This window comes from Coturnix japonica, chromosome 2, assembly GCF_054131305.1.
Source record: "Coturnix japonica strain WE chromosome 2, WE-NBRP24, whole genome shotgun sequence".
Lineage (NCBI taxonomy): Eukaryota > Metazoa > Chordata > Aves > Galliformes > Phasianidae > Coturnix > Coturnix japonica.
In genome coordinates this window covers 52,720,533-52,743,554 of record NC_140664.1, presented here as the reverse complement: position 1 = coordinate 52,743,554, position 23,022 = coordinate 52,720,533, and the positions used below count along the sequence as shown (strand labels likewise).

General features: G+C 38.4%; 1 protein-coding gene across 3 annotated transcripts in view; it reads right to left on the bottom strand.

The window, feature by feature from the left end:
- ZNF407 (zinc finger protein 407) overlaps window positions 1-23,022 on the bottom strand; it is a 329,424-nt gene that overhangs the window by 4,111 nt on the left and 302,291 nt on the right. The window contains exon 9 of one of the 3 annotated variants that reach the window (XM_085539782.1): window positions 15,331-15,402. The exons of 1 other annotated variant lie outside the window; for it this stretch is intronic. In XM_085539782.1, coding sequence (XP_085395908.1) covers window positions 15,338-15,402 — 65 coding nt within the window. In that variant the 3' untranslated portion in view covers window positions 15,331-15,337. Of the gene's footprint in view, window positions 1-9,767; window positions 11,141-15,330; window positions 15,403-23,022 lie in introns of those variants that run through there. One more of the 3 variants, XM_085539783.1, reaches the window with a different exon arrangement.

Sequence of the window (23,022 nt, the reverse complement as noted above, 5' to 3'; positions counted from 1 at the left end):
TCTGTCTACCTACCTATCTATCTACCTATCTATTCACCTTTTTTCCTATTACAAAGCTTCTGGTAGGGAACTACACTATGAAGCACAAGAGGCAATCTTGTTATACTGAGAGGCTGCAAATCACTTTCAGAAGTCTCAGCTGACGTTATACAACTTTCTCCATCTTAGTTTGCAAGGCAGGTTATCTTTGGAAAAGAAAATTAACAATTTAAACCATTAGAGTGTTTCCGAGTGATGCTGCATGATGTATCTGGCACATGCAATTGAAGTACATTTTGTCAGGCATAAGCTGTAAGGAGGCTTACTGCAGTAGGGCTGGTTCTTATCCCCACTTTTCCTGTGCTCTCTGTAGGCACTGACATTCACAAGACCCCCCAAAGAGCAGAAAAATAGGAAAGGGAAATCAACATAAAATGACAATTATCTTAGCTCCTCCACATTTTATAATACAGTAGAAGTAATTAATTCTCTCAGGAATCTTGCTTTGTTGACGTGATAAAAGAGGAGCCTGGCAGTGATGTGGCACAAAATCAAAATAACTCTGCAAATCACGCGTTTTCTACAGGATTTCAAAATCAAAATAACACGGCGATCATAATTTTCACGTGCATGCAGAAAAATCGTGACAGCTTTCCCCTCAGATAATTTTTACACAGGACACAGCACCACTGTATCGAAGAGAAGCTCTGGTCTGGGGAAGGGAAAGAAAAAAGGAAATCCACCCTGTTTTCATCTCCTAAAATAATTGCTGTACTCGTGAATCTGTGCAACTCTGGCCTTTACTGTGCAATTGAACGGGAAGTCTCTTGGGTGAAGAGCTACCCAGTGAATCCCTTGCAGCACTGATAATTATGCTATTCTGACTGCTTACTTAATCTATTTGAATCCAGAGGTGAGTTAAGCCACTTCCTGACCATTAAAGTAAACTGCATGGGTAAATACTGCTGTCACTAAGGGGTGTGATGAAGCTTAACTACACCAACATCTTAACCTCGGCTCGGTGCAACCCCAGCTATTCCATCACAGTTCATAAATGCGATTGCAGGTCCATCTTTTGATTCAGCAATTTAATAACTTCGAGTGCTGTCAGTACTGCTTTGAAAAATGGCTCCTATAAAATGTAACAGCCTCAATCAGACTGTAAAAGATTCACCCACTGAAGATTCTTCCATTTCAACTATAATGAATTAATGTTGAGCAATGTAGAAGTTCAAGTGTCATTTAAACTAATGTGAATCTACTGTAACTTTAAATTTTAACTGGACTATGACCAAGAATTTACTGGGAACATCAGCTTCAATTTCAGTGATTTTTCATGGTAAATACGAACTGCAGATTTTACTGGTTTTCTTTTGTTTTACCAGTGAAAAGCCAAGCAGGGAAGATATTCAGAAAACAACATATTTTGAGGCTTAGCTGCTATTTCAGCTTTGGAACAGTGCATTTTTATTTTTTATTTTTTATGGAAGACTGGTATCCAGCACATTTGTAGGAGTTTTTATGCATTTAAGGAGTATGTCACATTATTGGACTGTATGTAGTAACAAATCATGTTGTCCTAGTAAATTCAGCCTGCCTCTAACCCCCTCTTAGAAGCTGGAAAGGAGAAGGGCTAAGTGTTGGCTGACATGGCAAACATAAGCTGCAATACAAGCCCACATTAATATTAGGAAAACTGGACTTGTTGCTGATTGCATGTCACTGCAAATTAAGAAGATACACAAATAGGCATTAAAATGACAAAATATAATGATACGAGAGCTCATATTCAGACAATTTATAAAGAGGTGTTTCATATCTAGGGGTGCAATGATCACAGAATTGGTTTCTTTCCAAGGAGTCTGTCATTTCAGCGGGGCCATTATTTATCAGTTGGAGTCCTGAGCGACTGTTAGTTTTTTATTTGAAAATGTCAGGATTTTTTAGACATTAAATCCATATTCACAGGTTATTTTAATTCTCAGAGACCACAAAGTCCCCAAATAGGGCTAAAAGAAACGCTTTGATGTTTAATGTGCTTCTGGGAAACTACAAATAGGGTTTAGTACCTTCTCCCCTCTCTTTTCCTCAGCACCTGACTTCCTTTTGTGTGTCTGTTTTATTCTTTTGTTACTGTCATCATTTGTTCCCTACAGAATAAATACCTCATTCTTTTGTTAAGCTTACATTTAATTAAAATGTACAGGATTTGTGCAGTAAACTCGAATGAAACAAATAAAACAAGGGCCCCCTCTCTTGAAGGCATACGTTGTGAATGAAAAATGTCATTACAGACTAAAAAATTTTGCAGTAAACAGGGCCTACAGAGAGAAGTTTCCCCCGTAATGACATCCATAAAATACACAAATGGCACTTTTAGTACCATCCTGAATATGGCATTTTCTGTGCTCTACACACAATCTAAATGGTTTGATCATAGAGCATAATACTCCATTGGGTTTATAGAACAATCAATGTTCCATAAAATGATGTATTTATCCAATAGTAGGCTCAGCAGTTACTGGTGTATGACATTGTAGGACACTGGCTTTGTACTGTTCAGCAGCACACATGCTGGCTGTAAAACTTATCTAACACTACTTCAACAACTTCATCTCATCTGTGTCAAGTAATTTGTTGAAGCCTCAGCTTGGTTTAAAAAAACTTGTAATAAAAATTCATAGGATTTTCAGGAGAATGAAAGCTGATGACAATAGCGAGGTCACATTGTGGCGCCATGCGAGGGGTCGGGGGTCAGCTGCAGTTCTAAAACAGAAAGTAGATTTCATGCATCGCGTAGCAGATAAAGACGGCATTAAGGAGGCTTGTCTCAGAAAGAAATGCCTAATGCCTTAGGAAAGTCTCTGCTAATATTGTATGTAAAGCACCACTTTGCTCTCCACCAGCCGCCTCCTCAGAATTTTAAACCTTGCCCCAAAGTTGTGGCAGTGGCCGCACACGGTGAGGCTGGGCAGAGGATTCCTTCCTGAGGAGCACCTTCAGGACAAAGCAGTAAGTCAGGAATGAAATAATCTATTACGACAAAGGAAATGATCTGCATTTACACAGCAAACGTGAAACAGCTCTTGTTCCGTTCCTGAGAAAGTTCCAGGCGACCTGATTTATAGCATCCTATTCTGCAACGCTTAGTTTTTCTTACTTTGATGATTAGGCACGTTACGCATTGACACCTACAAATATTTGGTATCTACTAAAATGCAATAGGTATTAAATAACGCCAATGCAAAGTAACATCTTTTTGTTCAGCTAAATACAATCCTTCTGCAACTACAACATACAGAAAATTGAGCTTACATTGGCAACCATTTAAATGAGCAACTGATTTTTTTTATTTTAAAGTTACTGCCTCTGCGACAATAAAATATTTTGACTGGTATGTTAAGCTCACTGCTCAAGTTCATAAAGGAGTAATTTAGGCCTTGATCCTGATGAAAATCTGACCAAGCTCCAAATTTCTGTACTTTTTTCTGATTTTTTTTTACTTTTTTTTTTTTTTCCTTTTAGTAACCATCTCTAATTAATAAAGTGCAATATAAGAATTGTGGCATGCAGACTTTGGGATCTTCTTGATTTTTGGAAGCCATAACAATAAACCATGTTTTTCAGATCTCTGCTCCTCACACATAGTCAAATCTATTATTTTTCTTCTCTAAGTTTGTATTTTTTTTATGTACAAGGGCCAGCATTTTTAAAACCAGCTAGTTAAGCTACTAAATAAAAGAGGTTGTGAAGGCTCATTCATATTTTCTACTGAGGAAAGAGAATAGGATGGGTCAAACCAAGAAGTGAAATAAATCAGCAAGCCAAAAGGGCTCTGTCAGAACTATTATGTCCGCAAAGGCAACATACATTTGTAAAGGAGTACAAATAAATATACCTATAGGGAACTTAACCAGCTCCCTAAGAGACATAAAAAAAATCCACCATTGACAGAAAGTACATAAATGGTAATAAGAGAGACATACCAACACAGTGCTTTTTTCTTTCCAGAATATTATTACAGTAAAAAGAAAACTAAACAACACAACCAATTCCCAACTACTGCAAGTAGTTCACTTTCTACTTAAAAATCCAGAAATGCCATGTTTGATGCTAAAACTCAAAATGTCCTTGACTTTTAGCTTTGTCCTTTATCCACCAGCATGTTCAAAAACTTCAAGGTCTTCTAAGAATTGCTTGTACAAAGGATAAAATTTTAACCTTTCAGGTATCTTAAACAAAGCAGCAGATGTATTTTTAGCTTCTTAAAATGTAAAAGGAAACAATTTTGTGTTTTTCTTCTGATAACCTGACTCAGAGTTCCTATTTGTTATTTTTGTATCCCACATCATAGAGGACTACATCAATACCAACAACAAAGATGTTAAACAAGAAATAGCCATCAAAATAAATAGCTAAGCCTATCAGTTACAATGTTTAGATAGTCAGTTTGGTTTTGTTTAGCTCCCCTCCAGAGTCCAACTAACCTTTGGGAAAAGGCCTTCTCTGTGAAAGAATTCAGTTTCTCTTTCCTTGTGCTCAAGGTCAAAAATGAACACTATAGAGCCTAGTGTCACATAAGCTGGGCAAATAAAAATGGATGTACAGCCACTGATGATGGCAAACAGGTACAGTGTTAATGCGCAGAGTTTATGACTGCCTAGTGTGCTCACAGCCAGATTTTCGAGACTAATTTTGCTCTTTACCCACTTGCCACCACACACATAGGCTTTTTCTTTTCCCGTCCCAGTTGTGAGCAAAAGCCCCACTGAGGCATATACAGCAATTACCTATACAGATGAATAGCATTAGGAGTGTATTTGGAGTATTTTAGCTAGTTTTTCCAATGCAATTTAGCAGCTTGACATGTAGATAGCCAGCTTGGACATTTCTTCACAGACCGGCTTCAAAAGCTGCTCTGGCCCTCAGCTCGGGAACAGCTGACATTGATGCTACACAAATGGACATTTTCTGCTTTAACTCCTGCAGTGCAATGGGTAAGTGCATTTTTAGCACTTCTAAACCAGAATTTGGATTTCAAGAGATGCCACTTGTGTTTGGTCAGACTGTAGAACTCTGTTTCCAGGTCATACAGGGCATATGAGATAATGCAAAAAAAAAAAAAAAAAAAAAAAAAAAAAAAAAGGAATGCTAATATGAGAAAATAAAAAAAACAAACAAACCACAAGCTCTAATTATAAGACAAATGATCTGGATTTCTAAAATCGGTACAATCTCAGATAGTAACTATTTTGTTTTTTTTTTTTTTTTAAATAGCTCAAACTACTTTCTGTCATTATTATCTTAGTGAGATTTTCTGTTTTTCAAGAATATATACATTTAGATCCTGGTCTCATAAACATTTATTTATCACGAGAACTGCTTACTGCCATAGTTAGCCTCAATAGTCTCAAAGGGACTAAACATGGTAGCTTGCATTATGCATTGTGTTTGCATAATCAGGCCCTTGGGATTAACAATTCTGAAATTGGCCAGCCTTTCCCAACGCTTGATGTGCATACATGCACTAAGGAGAACAGACACTTGTAAGGGACACCTAAAATAAAACATCATGTTATGAAATGATCAAGCAGAAATTATATTCTCCTGCATACTGATCAAATATGAGTATCGTGATTTCCTTTATTTATTTATTCTGATTGATGCAGCCATTCAGTAAAAAGGAGCACCTGTTCTTTGCTTGAGGGCATGTCTCAACCCATTTGAAAAGCACGGCAGCTTTTAGGCAGAATGTTTGGCAATAACTAGAACTAGTAAGTTTCCTTAGTTATTTTTGTTAGTTAAAATAGCAGAGATGTCATTTGCTACGTGATAGTCATATCTGCATTTCATTTATCAATTCAACTACATTACACTGTATATTCATATCTTTCCAAAGTAAATTACAGGAAATAACCATTTGTCTTCATTGTAGACACTTTTGTATGTATAGTAGAAAACAAACCTCTATTCAATAACTGCACAGAGGTACCATTAAAATCAAATTTACAGTAAACAGAACCTGCAGCTGGGGTAAAACACTAACTGTTAGTATTTTAATTATCAGCGAAGCTTTTGGAGGTCTAACATCTGCTCATAGCCAAATGACAGCAGCTGCTCATTTAAAACAATGTGAATTTCTTCTATAAATATTAAAATGAATTGTATGTTTCGTGTTCGTTGCAGCTATACTCCTATTGAGCTGTTTGAGTATACAGGGCATTTTCAACTTCTTTCTTGCGGCAAGTTCATAAAGGGCTGACCTCTTCAAAAGAATGAGAGGCAAAGACAGCAAAAATTCTTGAGTCTGTAAATTGAAAATGTTTAAGAGACAGTACTAGAGGTCACCCTCTGCCAAGACGTTGCTAGTAAATGCTAACAAAACATCAGCAATAAGTTCAGTGCATTGTAGTAACTTCAAGGACAAGACTTCTCAGGACGCAAGGTGTCAAGGAGTCTACAGGATGGGTTATCAGAAAAGCTAGCACTCACTGAATAAGTAGAAGCAATTAATGCAGAAAAATTACAAAAAAAAAAAAAAAAAAAAAAAAGTTCTATTTCAATATTCAAAGCATCAGAGGAACTGAACGTACTGTCTTTTATGGACTTCATCAAAATCATACCAGAATGAGCACTGATTCATATGATTAGAAGTAATAATCTGCCAGAGAGATGGAGCTATGCTGGGGCAATAGGAGATCAGTTAATTTTGAGAAGAAGGGACAGCATCATAACTTAATTAGCAGCTTTTTTTCTGGACCCTGCCATACAGTTTAATATCTGATCTGCTGGAAATATAGGAAAGAAACAGGAGAAGTGACACATCTGCACGAGTGGTCATAGTTGGTCTAGTGATAGCAGGTATTAGAGTGTTTCAGAAAAAAAACAAAGGAAGGAAGTTGGAGTTTTAACTTATACCTATTTCAATGGAGCAAAACCTATTTATTTGCTTTTATAGCATCAAATGCAATTCTAGTGGATAATAATATTTATAAATTTTTGCAATAGACCTAAAGCACTATGATTTAACCATAAAAGCCAAAGGTCATGACACATCATGGACAGGGGGAGAGAACAGATGCTGTTCAGCCCAGAGAAGAGAAGGCTGCAAGGTGACCTGAGAGCAGCCTTTTAATGCCTAAAGGGGAGCTATGAGAAAGAAGGAGACAGACTCTTTAGGAGGGTTTGCGGTAACAGAACAAGGGGAAATGATTTCAAGCTCAAAAAGGGTGGATTTAGGTTGGATATAAGGAAAAAGTCTTTCACAGTGAGGGTGGCGAGGCACTGGAAGAGTCTGCCTCGAGATGTGGTTGATCCCCTGTCCCTGGAGACTTCTAAGGCGAGGCTAGATTAGGCCCTGAGCAACCTGATCTATCTCTCCACATCCAAGGGAGGTGGACTAGATGACCTTTTACAGGTCCTTTCCAACTCTAAAGATTCTATGATTTTCACTTTTTGAATGAAAAATATGAGATGTTCAGCTTTACATATATACCCATAACACAGAATCAGCCACAGCTGTCCCCAGAATGGTACATGGTACCACCAGATATCCCACCCCAAAGTCAGTGTCAGTGCAGTGTGTGCCAGTGCTTGTGAGAAGGAGTAAACAACATGTGGTCTTCCCTCTGCTGCCCAATCACTACACACAAGGCACAGGGAGCATCAAGGTTGAAAATGCTGAAAATGCTTAAAAAGATCAGTGGAAAAGATGTTAATTCTTCAGTTCAGAGTACTACAGGCTCAGCAGTAACTATGGAGTTGTTTACAAAATGCAAAGTAGTGTACATGCTGGTTCTGGGAGGGGGGATGGGAAGAATCATAGAATGGCTTGGGTTGGAAAGCACCTCAAGGATCATGAAGCTCCAACCTCCCCACCACAGGCAGGACCGTCAACTGATGGTATTAATGCTAGATCAGGCTGCCCAGGGCTCCATCCAACCTGGCCTTGAACACCCACAGGGATGGAGCATCCAAAACCTATTTGAGCAGCCTGTTCCAGCACCTCAACGTTATCATATTAAAGAACTACATCCAACCTAGATCTTCCCTCCTTAAGAGAAGTAAAGGTTGGAAAGACAGGTAAGTCTTTTATATCACTTTTGAGGGCTGAGTTTGTGTCAAAGTCTTCTTTTCATGATTCACTTCTGGTGACGGATGGAAGCAGCGTGTTTCCAGCATTTCTTCAAAGGAAGATCTGTTCATATAACTGACCCTTTCACTGTCAGATGAATTTCCAGTGCTACTCATAAAGTAGTACCTAAAGAAGCTGTCTTCCACTCCCAGCATTAGATGGCACTAGGCTGTTCATAGATAGAAGACATCAAAGGAGGTGCTTTTTGACCCACCACTGATGCAGGAATCACAATATCAGCATGTATAGGAAAAACAAAGCAACTTAAGCTGCTTCCACCCAGCTACAAACTTGTGTTCCAAATCTGAGTAATTCTCATACTACACTGTCAATAAAACTACCAGAAGAGTTGGTCAGCTAGAGGTAGAAATCTACAGCCTTTGGATGGAATACACAGAAAATAATTGTGAGGAAGTGTTAACAACATAATGGAGAAAAAACAGGAGGTAACAAAAGCAAATACAAAACAATACGAGATTCAACTTGTGCTGCCACACACTAATACTTGTGGGGAAAGTAAACATGCAAAAATGACATCCAGTGAGAGAGAATTCCCTTGAGAACTGTAATGACAGCAGTCATCAAATTAGATGTGAGTTTATGAAAAGATAAAACAGGAAAGGAAAAAACAAACAACAGGCCAAAGCAATTTTTAATTGTAGATTCAAAGGCATGTCGCCTGCACATTTTTTCTGGTAGACCCACAACTAAATTATGTCGCAGCCTCACCAGGGGAGAGACACTGACTAAGGAATATTCAGAACAGTGAAATAAAACTTACTAGAAGGATGGTTTTCACGGAAATATCAAAATTCTGGCTGCAACAATTTCTAATTTTTAATGCAAAAGCTGAAGAGGGAGGAATATTCTTGGCACTTGTGGAACAGCGTAATCTGATTTTGACGAGATGCTATAACATTCAAGCCACAGTGTAGGAAAAAGTTTGGATGTAGTGAGCAATGGAAGGCCAACACCAATGCCTAGGGCTTCCAGGTGCCAGAAAGGCTAAGCTCCCAGAGGGAATAAATCAACTGTAAGAGAGCTGGAATAGGATTTAACCTGACTCATCACCATTTGCACTGAAAATCCATACCCTTCCACAGCAGCTCAGTGAAATGCAGCATGCGATTCTCCAGTAACTACTTAGTTAACTTCTGTAAACAACTCCATTGTGAACTGAAGTTCACCCAAGGCTGTGGCGCCTTGAGTCTTAAAAAGCCAAAGAATTCATAATGACTGTCAATCACACAGAGCATGAATCCTGCTCAAATATGGACTAGTAAACAAACCCTCCCATTCTGTCAGGTCATCTCATTAGCTCTTCTTATTTTTTAGCTCCTGAGGCCCAATTTAGGTCAGGAAAGAGGGATTACTTTAAAACTTACCAGTGATCAATTTTTTCTAACATATATTAAACAGCACTTATCTCTTAATTTTGATAGCACTCGTTCAAAGAATCATTATACTTATCTGTCTACAACTGATGCCAAGTTATGTTTAAAACCATGTTAATTAAATGATGCAAACACAATTATTCCTAGTGTACTTGTCTGTAGCACGTTGCACAGTGCAGTGAATGCAGGTCTTATTCTGATATTACACACAACTGCTATAGCACTTTCAGCGGTTAACTGAAGCAGACCCCAAGCACTGTTACTATTTTATTGCAGCAGATAAAATTTCAGAGGAAAATATGACAATTTCTGTGAAAGTGGTAAAGCTTGTGATATGTGGCAAGACAGAGACCAGATAACACCCCCCTAAAAACAAACAAACAAACAAAATCCAACAACCAACACCAGAAGCCTGAAGCTAGATACGCGGAAGATGTGATTTTCGAAAACACTGAGAAACTAAAAGCCCCCATCGAGACTTATGTTAAAGGGTTCTTATTTCAGCTACCTTTTTTTTTGTTTGTTTGTTTGCTTGTTTTTGTTTTTTTTTTTACTACTACTTCTTACACCTTTTTCAGCTTCAGCAGTTTAGCGAACAAACAGTTTCCTAACTTCTGGCACAGAGCAGACAAAACGCACAGGAGGATGCATTGTGGTCTGTCATTTCAAAGATGTGCAGATTAAAGAGCTCCTGAGCAGCCCATGGCATTGCGGGATGAAGCAGCTGCTGCAAGTCCCAGGTAGGGCGTATGTGCAGATTCTGTAGCTCTGTCTTCTGCTATGTGTTCCAGTGCCCCAAAACCTGCTGAGGATCACCATTCTTGTCAGTGTGTCTCCAAGTATCAGTAAAACGATATTCAGGTGCTTCTACTGAAATAAAAACACTCGAAAGCTACCGGGGTGATATAAATATTTTTTGTAACAAGAAAGTATACATATTAATATATAGATGGAATGAAAACAACACTAGTACCCAAAAAGACAAGCTAAAGGAAGTGCAAACAATGTATTCTTAATTCCATGTGCTGTTTTTTAGGGTCTCTTTCATGACAGAGTGAATTTTATGCACAATTTTTGGATTTGTGTGCCTAGAGCTCTCTGCAGAATTAGGAAGCAAAATAAAATTGGTCCATCTTCCACTAGTGCTCAGTACAAGCACATGCAAATGCAAACCAAACAGAATGCATTTAAAATCTAATGGCATTTATCTAACTATGCGCCTCTATAACTGTACCTCCTGAATTGCTCACAAAACTAGTATATTTATCACTAAATAACACAATAAAATGAAAAAGCATTATTCTAACTTTTCAGGCAGAGAAGTGAAAAGCAACAAAAAATCTGTTGCCAAGGTCACACAGGAATTCCCAGGTGTATCGAGGCCCAGACTTATGTCTTAATCATAGCATTATCATTTCTTAGAAGAGTCTATTGTCAGCGCCAAGAGTTGAGGTACTCCATTTACCCACAGTGAAGCACCAGTCACATCGCTGCAATTTTCTTGATAATGCCCTGTCAATGAATCAACCCCATGTTCGTGAGCAGAGAGGAGTTCAGTGTCCATGTATCCTATAATGAGGAATGCTGTGCTGCAATCTCTGCTGAGATTGTCATAGGTGTCCACTGATACCATCTGCAATTACAGAATTTTATGAGATGGAAACTGGTTCATTATGAAAAAGACTCAGCCTACCAGCTCATTTCACAGATGTCAGATGGTAGACTTCCTGATCATCACCATTCTTGCAAGTGCATAAGAAGGATCCCGCAGTTACGTTTTCGGGAATTAAGCACACAGCTAATGCTAAGCATAGGCTTAAATGTTTTTCTGAGTTGGACCTTCTGTTAGCCCCAGCCTATGGCTTATTCAAAATGGGAACTCAGACTCTCTGATTCCTGTTTTAAAATGGCCTAAGTGCTGTAAGAAGGACACATTTCTTCTGTGGCTACCCAGGAATAAGGCAATGTTTATTATAATACACTCCCCTGCATCCCTTCCAAAATGACTGCGTTTCTGTTGGAGGTGAACTTCGCTGCCTTTATTTAATCCTTTTGTAAACAGGAGACCGCAGGAAAATCCAAGCCAGTAGTGTTTAGCACAAGCACGTAAGACGCTGCATGCAGGCCAGAGCACTGCCATGAGTTCCAGGCAGCCTCCAATGCTCTGAGAAGATGCCAGTGCCAGTCTCTGTTGTCCCCACTACCATGAAACACACTTATCTGAGATTTTTCCATTCTTCTTGTGCAACCATCTCAAGTGGCAGCAACAGACAAGCTTGAACCATGGTCTCTGGCCTTTCATATGTTCCTTTCATCGGACTGTTTCTATAACAAAGATAGACTCCCTCTAGGTCAATTTATCACAGGCTTCCTGAATACCATCCCTCCTACACCTGCTTCTGGTATCCCCTCTGCCTCATCATGAAAAAAAAACAACAAAACAACAACCCAGAACAAAAGCCCACCGAACGCACAAAAATTATATCGCAGATTTGTAGATTAATGGGCTGATTCTGGCATCTCAATTCAAATGGATTTACAACCACTGTGTTTAGCCCTGTGTGATTTCAAATAGAATTACTCTGATGAATTTGAATGCAAATTCACAAAGCATTAAAACAAACCATGTTTAAACTCATTGGTTCATCAGATGCAAATATTGTGCATTAAGCAGGGAATACCCATTCATGAAAATAATGAAAACTGACACCAATATAATAAAATCATTACAGGTTTATGGATTCTGGGACTTAAACAAGCCATACCCTTGCTTCTGCTAACTGATTAAATGCTTCTTTGCAGTTTATGTTTGATCTGAAATTCAAAACCAAATTACTTTAGTCTTTGAGCCCAGAACCTTGGAAAATTGCTAGGAAGGTCTAACTCAGATTTGCTTGCGGAGAAGGGCCAGATGAGGGAAGGAAGCCTTGGGGGCAGGGGAGCTAGCAATGCAACTGAGAGCAGGCAGCAGTGAGATAAATTGAGGCTTCCAGACTCTGCCGGCAAGCATTCATAAAACCACCATGTGAACAGCATTGTGCAGAACAAAAGGCAATGATGATAAAATTGGGCACTTTTGTTTTATAAAGCTGGCACAGATGGGCCTGTCACATCACGTGCTTCATTTTTATGGAACCTCAGCTACCTTCAGTTTGCATCACGTTTGTAGACGAGGGACTTTTGTGCAGAAGGGCAATGGATTGCCCTTTCTTTCTGGGACTGTCCTGTAACAAGCCAGCAAAATGAGCGCGACCTTGTTCTAACTCATGAAGTACATCTCTGGACCTGCATCAAAGCACTGCGTATAGTGTGGTCCTCCCATTACTCCCCGTTGTTCAATTACCATGAACAAGTTTCCATTTTCAGTAAGATGATAACAGCTAAACTTGACACTTCCAAGTAAAATTGTTGTATTTAGACACTAAATTCTTCTCATAATGATCAGATTTAGAACAGCAAAATATTCCTTGCTGAAGCATGTAATGCTGATAATGCACTATTTTGCTGCACAATCTATGCAGTATAAGAAGTTCTTTGCTGCATCATGATCTGCTCCAATTTGTGTATAAATATCACTTGTAATAAAAGGAAATGTAACATCAAGTTTTGCTTAAATAACAGCTGCAAAGAAGTTTGCAGATATTATAGCTAACAGAAAACAGAAAAGTATGGGTAATTGCAGTAGCTCTTACCCAAAATCATTATTCTCTTCTTTTTTTTTTTTCTCTTCTCCGTTCTGTTAATCCATTGACACCAATTTTAAGTATTTTAAACCAGAATATTTAAAGATTTATATTATGAGTGCATAAACAGGTGGGAGAATGACTGTTGACTTGGGGTGACAGTGATAGGACAAAGGGGAATGGCTTTAAATTAAGACGGGAGATTTAGTTCAGATATGAGAAGGAAGTTTTTCACAGAGGGTGGTGACACACTGGAACAGGTTGCCCAAGGAGGCTGTGGATGCCCCATCCCTGGAGGCATTCAAGGCCAGGCTGGATGTGGCTCTGGGCAGCCTGATCTGGTGGTTGGTGACCCTGCACACAGCAGGGGGGTTGAAACTACATGATCATTGTGGTCCTTTTCAACCCAGGTCATTCTATGATTCTATGATTATGGGATAGTCTGAGGTCAATTTGATTTGTAGAGCTCAGGTACCATCCAGATGCGTGGCAAACACCAGAAAGCTCATTCTTGTAACCCTCTCCATAAATTGAACTGGTCGACCCCGGAAAAGTCCTATATCTGATGACAGAGATGCATGAGTGAAAAGAACTAACTGTGAGGTTCTTATATCTTACATTTTCAAATGTGTATGTATATACGTATACATACGTATACATATATATGTATGTATATAGTGTCCACTCGGCACTTCTGTAAGGCAACATGCAACACAACACATGATAGTGTAGCCGATGTTGGACCACAGGGGATTTTATAAGCCCAGCTGCTTTAGCAATGCTGTACTCAATCCAGTACCCACTGCCTTCCTCAGCTTACCTGGCCAGCAAATCAAAGACTTGCATTCTAATGGCAGCCCTGTGATTTATATCCTTAACTTTGTTACCTCCAGTGCATGGCACACAGAACAGTATTGGTTAGAGGCTAAGATGAAAACTGTGGTGACATTCAGCTGATGGAAAAGAATGTCACTGATTCATAATGTAATTAATTTTGGATTAAAAAAGAAAAAAATAATAATTCTGCTAAGTCTTCATTACTTAATAATAGCGTTCTGTGATTCATCCTGGCTTCCAGTTGGCAGTAAGATGCTACTTAAAAACTATATAATCCTGAATCTCCTGGGACAGGCACTGTCCTGCTCTCCCCATACCATTTTTTTTTTTTCATGCCTGCAGTCAACAGAAGTATTTGGGATGGATTTCTTTTTTTAGAAAGGGAGATAGATAGAGAAGTCTGTCACATTCTCTTACCAATTTTGAATCTGCTCCTGAAACTGAACCAAAGTAGCTTCTGATTACAGGTATGTTCTATGAACCACAAGGCAAGTGAAGACTTCTTGCTTTTTTCTCACGACCTGTTGGCTGATTTCTGGAGTGTTGCTGAGAAGCTGCTATACTACTCACTAAAATTGCTATTGGGTGGTGCTGTGTCAAGACACCTTGGCTCTATGAATTGCTAAATCCCAGATCAAACTGAACTTCTCAGTGCTACATGCATCTTTTGGTTTTCTTTTTTCTTTTTCTTTTTTTTCCTCTTTCTCTTTTTTTTTTTTCCTTCTCTTTCTGCAATGTATGAATGTAGCAGAAGCATAATACTTGAGCATAAAGGACCACCATAATATGTATTAGAATGAGATGTACTGGTATGTAGTAAGTGCCAATCTGAGCACTCAAGGCGGAATTACGACTTCAGTTTTAGGCACTTATTTTAGAAAGCAGATCTCAAAGAATATATAGGGTTCCCCACTTAGCTTGGAAAATCCTGTTCCAGTTTTGAAAGCTACTTGTCACTAAAGAGCAATTTTGAAGTAAAGTGGTATATTTGGTGACCTCATTTGCATGACAATACCCCAAGTGCTCTTCTAGCTCACAGCTACTTCATGGAAGGGCTGATGCATTCAAGCTTTGAAAATAAACCCAAATCGTGTGGATGTAGTGGTGCTTATCATTTATATTAAAAAACAACAACAACCAAAAACCAACAAAAACAAAAGAAGACAAAGAATGACCCATGTGCAAAAGGTGGAACTATTAAAATGGGTAATAATTGCAGACAACCAAACTAACGTGCAACACTAGCATACACAAGATGTCAGTACACGTGGTAGTTTGGCAGGCTTCTAGCACATTCACTTACTAGCTGATCAGGTGGTGCCTTTGTGTATGTGTTTTAAATGTTGACACCAGTCATCAAGGCTTCTGTGAACAGCTGTCAAAAATATATATTAGGAATCAATTAGAAAAAACTAAACAACGTACAGCACAAAGGACAGATATAAAAAAGTAGTTCATCAAAATGGACTTCACTCATCTCCTGCCCTTTCCTCCTCCTCTCTCACAGCTTGCTACACAAAATAAATGCACCACATCAACTTGCAAGGCAGTAGAGAATATTGCAGTCTCCTCTGTTGTGTGGATTTCACTGCTGAGAAGCTGTAACGCTAATTGTCAGTTTCCCATGATCAAAGTAATTTGGTTAAATAATTGGTTTACATTTACTATAGTTTATTTGCCTCACAAAAATAAATGTTTTAACAAAAGATCATCTGAAGAGGAGGAAGTGCTACGGTGATAACACCAATATGGTGCCAGCATATGGAGAAATGTGCATGTTTGTGCATATAAGCAATGACATGAAGCTTCAGCTGTTTTGAGAACAAAGCTTTACACCTGAATTAACTTGATATTATACGTGCATTCTGGTGCATGTGCATATGAGGAATGAAGATAAGGCAGCAGGCGCTACATTTGTAATTCCTCTGTTATTGGATTTTGGTACTGAAATCAGTTCCTATTTTAAAGAATACTGTTTTAAGTGCTGATTAATTGGGCATCATTTATAACTGATTCTTGATAGGTGACAAATGATGGCATTTCTTCTTTTCTATTTGCTCTGTCAGTTACGTGAAGACTGCACTCACATGTGAAACAACAACTTTTCTATACCAGAAATCAAGTCGACGACATCATGATAACCCTTCCAGCCATTCTTGGCTTTTCAGATTTTTTCCTCTCCTTTATTTTTCTATAGTATATGGATTTGACCACAATTTTTACAGCTCCTCCCTAGATGCAGAAAGGGAACACAGTAACCAAGTGCCTGCAGCAGTCGACAAAAGCTGTTCCCTTTAACCTCCCTACAGACTACCAGGCGTGAAGAACGGCTGAAGCATTTTCTCTTAGCCATCAGAGTGGCTCTTTTTTTCTAAATGCTGCTGGAACGGCTTTGTTCAGGCGAAGCTGCCACCAGAGTTTGTTCAAAATTCTGCCAGAATGGCTCAAACTCAAAAGTAATTAAAAACCTCTGAAAAACTCATAAGTCAAGGGAGTGGCATAACACCCATTAATTACGGTGCTCAGTGATGTCACACCTGTGACTTAATGGAGCTACCCTGAAGTGGGTTCAGAGCTGCTCTTCATAATTTATAATGGTATTTTGAAGACTGTCTATTAAAGAGCAGTATCTAATCTGGATAGCACATATTTAACAATAACTGATGGCATCATATTGAGAATAATATGGCACCTTTCACTGTAAAGCTGTTGCAGATGACAGCAGGTTTTAATACCCAACACATCACCACAGGATAGTATACCGGAGGTGGAACCATGGCCCTGAGAAAACTCTGATGCACTCTTGTTGTAGTTCTGCTCTCATCAACCAGCACTAGACTCTAAGGACCAAAAAGAAAAGAAATCCAAAGGACAAATATGATAGTCGTTTCTACCCAATGTTGAGAAAGTACCTTTGGATATGTTAATGCTGCTATTGGAGAGTAATACATTTCTGTTTAATCATACTTGGCTGTCCTTGCAAGATTTAGACACCAGTATGGTAAGATCCTCATCTAGTTTCCTGAAATAAACATGATAGTGTTTATTTCCATTGGTCCTTTTTCATGCCCTTCACGTAAAACTTGTGTACATTTGATAATCGTTCACAGAAGAAAATATTGCAAGGGTTGTATAACAGATTAAAACCTGCAATTTGTTTGTTTTTTTTTTCTGGTTTTTTTTTTTTTTTTCCCTTTGTCTGTTTTGAGTTTAAATGGAAACCTTACAGTACAGAATTGGCTTAAGGTCACCTGTCTACAAGGGATTACTGTGTAGTTCCTTTTATATTTTTCCCCCTACTAGTTTGAGGGACAAAAGGGCAGCAGTACCCTAAGGGCTTTTTCAAATAACCTCTTTAGCAAATAAAGTCATACCCTATGTATAGAGGCCATTTCATCCCAGTCCCGTGGGCTGCCTGTAGGGTAAAATACTGAATTTTGCTGGCATGTGTCAGTGAATGTGAAAAAGAGGGCTACTACTTATGGAAAGTTAGAGGCTGAATGAAAGAATGTGAATTTCCTTAATGCACTGATTTAAAACATCATAGATGAAAGCTGAAGACATCGGCTATAAGCACCTCAAAGAAACACTGGAATACATTTACACGAACCACACAGAGATTCAAATGCCAACTACTGATTTACTGTGGCTTGAAAACACAACAATTTCAGCTTATCTGAGATCTTAAACAAACAAACAAACAAACATATTTTCCACAGGGAAGATAAATAAAATAAAATTGGGCCTTTTCTTTATGGGTGTAATCTTATGACTGTATCGACTTCACATTACCATAAACATTGCTGAAATCAACTGTCAAGAAGGAATCCGTTATGCTTATATAAATTACTGTTATTGTTGTTGCTATTATCGCTGCCTTTGCTGCACCCCACTTCCGTAATTGGTTAAAAGATAACGTGCAAAACCCCAAACTTTCCGGTATTCATAAGGTACAAAATAATGGTTTTAAAACAAATGATTTGACAGCTGCAAATACAGGATAACACCTAGTTACATTATAGAAACAGTGTGGATAATTACTTTTTTCAAAAGGAAAGACTCCACAGACCACAGCCTTGTCTGAATCTCCCTGCAGCTCAGATAATGTGCAGTAATACAAATCCTGTTGTCACCTCAGCCTAAGTCTTTTTATCATCTATACATCAGTAAGACTGATGAGAGACGTCCCATGATTCTAACAGTCTCCCTTTGAAGGATCCACATGTTAATTACTGCACTAATTATGGTTTTTGAATAACCAAATAAAGTAAGCAGACTATGGGAGGTACAGGCATAAACCTAAGACTGAGAAAATACTAGTTACTGAAGTCATCAGTGTAAACTGACACATTGAACATGCTTAAAAGAAGTAGAAAAAGTAGATTTTAAAAGACAAGCATCTTCAATAATTAGGGTTCCATACAGGAAAAAGAAATGTTATTTCTTAATGGCAAGTGCATTTAAACTGTTATCTAAAGATCTGAAGGTAAGCCTGCTTAATTCACTGCTTCTTCTTTTGTTATTAGGAAAACATAATTGTTCCAAATAATTAGCACTAGAGTACATCACAAGCTGACAACAAAATTATAGAAATCTTCATATTCAGATCCGTCTAGCTGGCTATTAGGAACAGTTTCTGATCATAACCCATTAGTTGAAGTGCTGTGAGTTCTTGATTGCCACCAAATAACCTCAGATATCTGCCTAAGTTAACAGCCTCTATTTATTCAGAGTTTTCTTGACAGTAAAAATTGCTTACGATTTTTACAGCTGCCACACAAAAGAACAGTATCGGATGTGCGTACTTGGAAGATTAGGTGATAAAATAATTGAAATGTGGATTTTAGACACGATTTTAACTCCTAACTTTCTAAATGAAAAACAGCCAGGGGATTTCAGTGTGCAGCAATGCTGCTATTGCCGTTCATGTTTATTAAAAATTAAAATGAATGCGTTCCAGACCTTGCTAGTTGTGATGTCCATGCTAATTAAAATAAGATTTGTTTGGGATGATTTTTTTTGGCCTAAAAGCCCAACTTTGTCCTTTTTTTTTTCTCTTTTCTTTTTCTTTTACTTTTTTTTTTTTTTTTTTTTTAATTTCCACTGAACGCTGACTAATCAACACTTGAAGATTCCTCTGCACCCAAAAGCTCAAACCTTTATTTGCTGGTACTTCTTGTGAATAATGACAGGACATAAACCGCTGTTAATTCACACAGCTAACTAGAATGAGCAGCACCACAGCAAATCCTACCAGAAAGTCTCGTGTGTTTTTCTCAGATACTGACAAATGAATGTTCTCACAGAAATCACTGCTCTAACCCCAAACAATTAAAAAATAAGTAAGAAACAGTGCACAAAGAGATCCGAAATCCCCCTCCTGTACGTTAGTGAGAATGGAAGTGTGCTCTCCCAGTTACTAACCCAGCTTTGTTGAGTGGATTATTGACAGTGTAATACAGACAAAATGAAAACTTGTTTAAATTTTCAATCTAATACTTCAGTTATCTATAATGCTATTTGAAGCTGCTTTCAAAATGTTTTTTTGTGATAATGGCTTGGTTTATAAACCTACAAAGCTGTACGTCAAATCCCATAAGGGATAACTTTGATTACTACAGTAATTAATGATGCTGGATAGTAATATGGATTTTCTGTTAAGATTTGAGTTTGAAGTTAATTAGTCTCCACATTATGATTTGCTGATTAATTACAGATATTTAGTTATAAAGAGAGATGTTAATTATTAATCTAAAAAATCATCTAGTGTAATTAACGAAAACTTTGGCGTCCGTCACCACTCTCCTTGCGTGTAACTTCCAAGGTGCCAATTTAATGCATTGCAGCTCAGACCCCCCCGCAACAGGTAAAAAAATCCCTCTTTTATCTTTCTTGGCATGGGGTAGAGTGACCAAATTTTAATTTATCAGGACAAGCCGCCCACGCTGAAGTAGGACAGGAACTTAATTCTCATCTAAGTACCGATATTTCATCGCTTCTTCTTACTGTGTGCCTCATCTTATCACTAAAGAAAGTGCTATAAAAGAAATTCCACTCTGAGTCTTAACTGGGTGTACTCTTGAAATCACGTCTTAACCTCAGAGCTGTGATGTTCTACTGACTGATGTTCTTTGTCAGTTCCCGTGTTAAACTCTGGAAGGAGCTTCGGCTTTGCAACACATATCTGTATTTTCCAGCAGCAGCGGCGACAGCAGCCTCTAGCAATGCCAAGACAATATTAGAGCAAAACTGCTAATTAATGTAATAACTCAGAATTTGAAATCACCTTTTGTTTAAAAAAGAAACCCCACCTTCTCTTTTTTTTATTTATTTTTTCCCTTTCCTTCTCATCTGCAAGGAACGAATCTTACTGTTACTGTAAAGGGGAGGGGAGTGCGATTAAGAAAAAAGGGTTAAACCAAAAAGTATCAGCAGCACACCAATGTCCTGGAATTTACCCTAGTAACACAGACTCTGAGAGGGATCTGTTTACATTATCTCTAGATCATCTTGACAATATTTATTCTCTATTTACCTAAATGAGGCAATATGATGATATTTATTGCTCAGAATGGCTAAATATAGACTTTTCCTGAGCACTCAGTACCATAGTGGGAGGTTTTGCTCTAATCTACATCTTTAAACTGACAAGCTGGAGCATTCCTAATGAATGCCTCTTTTCATCTGGATGTCTGTGTGTATTTGACAGTATAAATATTTAGCAATATCGGAGTCAGCTTGTGATTTTACCCAGATGGACTGATTGATGCCTTGGCTTGACGTTGCCAAAGACAATCCATGCAGTTATATAAGCAATTTCCCTCTTACTTCCTAAGAAGCAATTAGGTGGCCAAAGGCAGCAACCCAAAAATAGTGAGAATACTTCTAGTATCAGCTGACAACTCTGAGGGATAAATAAAATATGGTACTTAAATTATTACCACTTTACTTTCATGAATCATGGGATTAAAGCTTTCACTTCTAAAGTACATATAAATTGCAGGGTTTCTTATGTCTGTAATTTGCAAGAATCTAAGTTGAAATACCAGCTAATCAGTCAACTCACATTCACCTTGGGAAAAGTACCACCCTTCCTTGTCATTTTTGTAAATTGCATGCCTAAGCACCAATGTTATTTTCAGGGGGAAAAAAGCTTGTTGTCAATAACATACATTGCAGTCTAGTTAAAACAACATTTGTTAAGGTTTAATCGCAAATGTAATCTGCTTTTAAAGTTTAGACAGAACGCTCAGAGAAATTCAAGGGACAGATAATAAATCATTTTCTCCTGTCCTGGGTGTGAACAAGGTAGGCTGGATCCTTGCAGGTGCGCTGGGCTGCTGTCCTACATGCTGCGGATCGCTTCTGATTTTTTCGACAAACCATTCAGAAATATAGAGATGCCAACAGCTAGGAGAGAAGGAATTTATGCACTATGTGACTTTCAAGCTACATAAGCTGCACTTTTCATGTAAGTGAAGATTTCCTGGCATTTTATTCAGTTTGTATCTTTGGCACACGCTTGGTAATTCATAATGTGCCTGTGTAACAAATAGCAGCATCTAGAAGTTTTAGCTAAATTTCATGGACACACATATAAAAGTATGCGAATACAGAAAATGCTGGGTAGAGAATGTCAGCTTTACATCAGCTATGCATTGCTTGTCCGTGTCAGATTTACATGGTGCAAGATGCCTGTGATGATTATGAAGTCGTGCTCTCCTATGCATGTTAGTGCTTTGAGGAGAAAGAATAGTTGCACATTACTTTTGGCAAAGGTAAAATTCATGTGTCTCAGCTCTGTTGTTGATTCCTCTCCCCTCCCCACACACCTTTACTTTCTTTGTTTTCTATTAACTCGTCCCGGTCTTTGTATAACCCATGCAATAACCCAGGAGAAAGGGCAAGGAAGACATTACTCTTCTTGACACTAATACCTATAGATCCTGTTCTGCAGTGATACCTCTCCTTATCACAAGGTATCTTGGCTAACAGAATGCTCCAAACTCAAGAGCTGGCACCGCTAATATATTCCAAAGCAAGTGGGATGCAGTGCCCACCAGTAATCAGCCATACACAGCAAGGTTTCTTGGGGGCTGCCTGCCTGCCTGCAAAGTACAGTAGCTTTCCTTATGGTGCACGTCGGTTGCAGTATGCTGTTTGGAAAGGCAGTCTCCCACTTACCTTTTTTATTATTATTCTGTGACCAGCCAGGTGCCAAATAAAAATAAATGTATGCTGTTTCGTATTTATTGGATTTGATTAGTAATAAATTTGTTATTGACCAGATCCAGAGCGCGAGGACCTGAGGCACAATCCAATGGTCTCTACTCACTTGATCATTACCCCCCGTGCTTTCAATCAAGCTGCATTGAATTGTGTTACTCTCTGTTCTGCTTCTGAATTGTCTGGGTGGGGGGAAGGAGGAAGAAGAAAGCTGCTGCTTTCTAATGAGAAAATTAGGAGAGAAAGGGAAGGCTGTTCCTTTAAGCTAGAAGATAACTACAGTACAATGCGAAAACTAGTGATACAGCGCACTGTACACGGTACAATCCATTGCGCAGGTTGACGTGAGAAATGAGTAAGTCTGATAAGGCAAAGTTTAGAATAAACTGCATTGTTTTACAAAATATGTCATCAGGAAAAATGCATTAACTCTAATCAGCCAAAATGGTGTGATTCATTGCTTAATTTCAGGGTACCAGGCTATAAATTACATCAGGCCTGCCACAACTAATTTTTGCTGTGGCATACTAGATGAAAAATGAAATGTCCAAGTGGCTACAAGTGAAAAGCTTCCATCTTTCTTCCACAGCTGAATATTACTTACTCTAATGATGTATAATAGCCTGCAACTACACTTAACCTGTGCATTAAATGGCAGCACAAACTGTTTACCTAGAGTTATGAAGAAGAAAACAGCAAATCAAGCAAAGGAATCTAGACTGTGTACATTAACCTCCCACATGCCAACATAATTGTTCCCTACAGATGA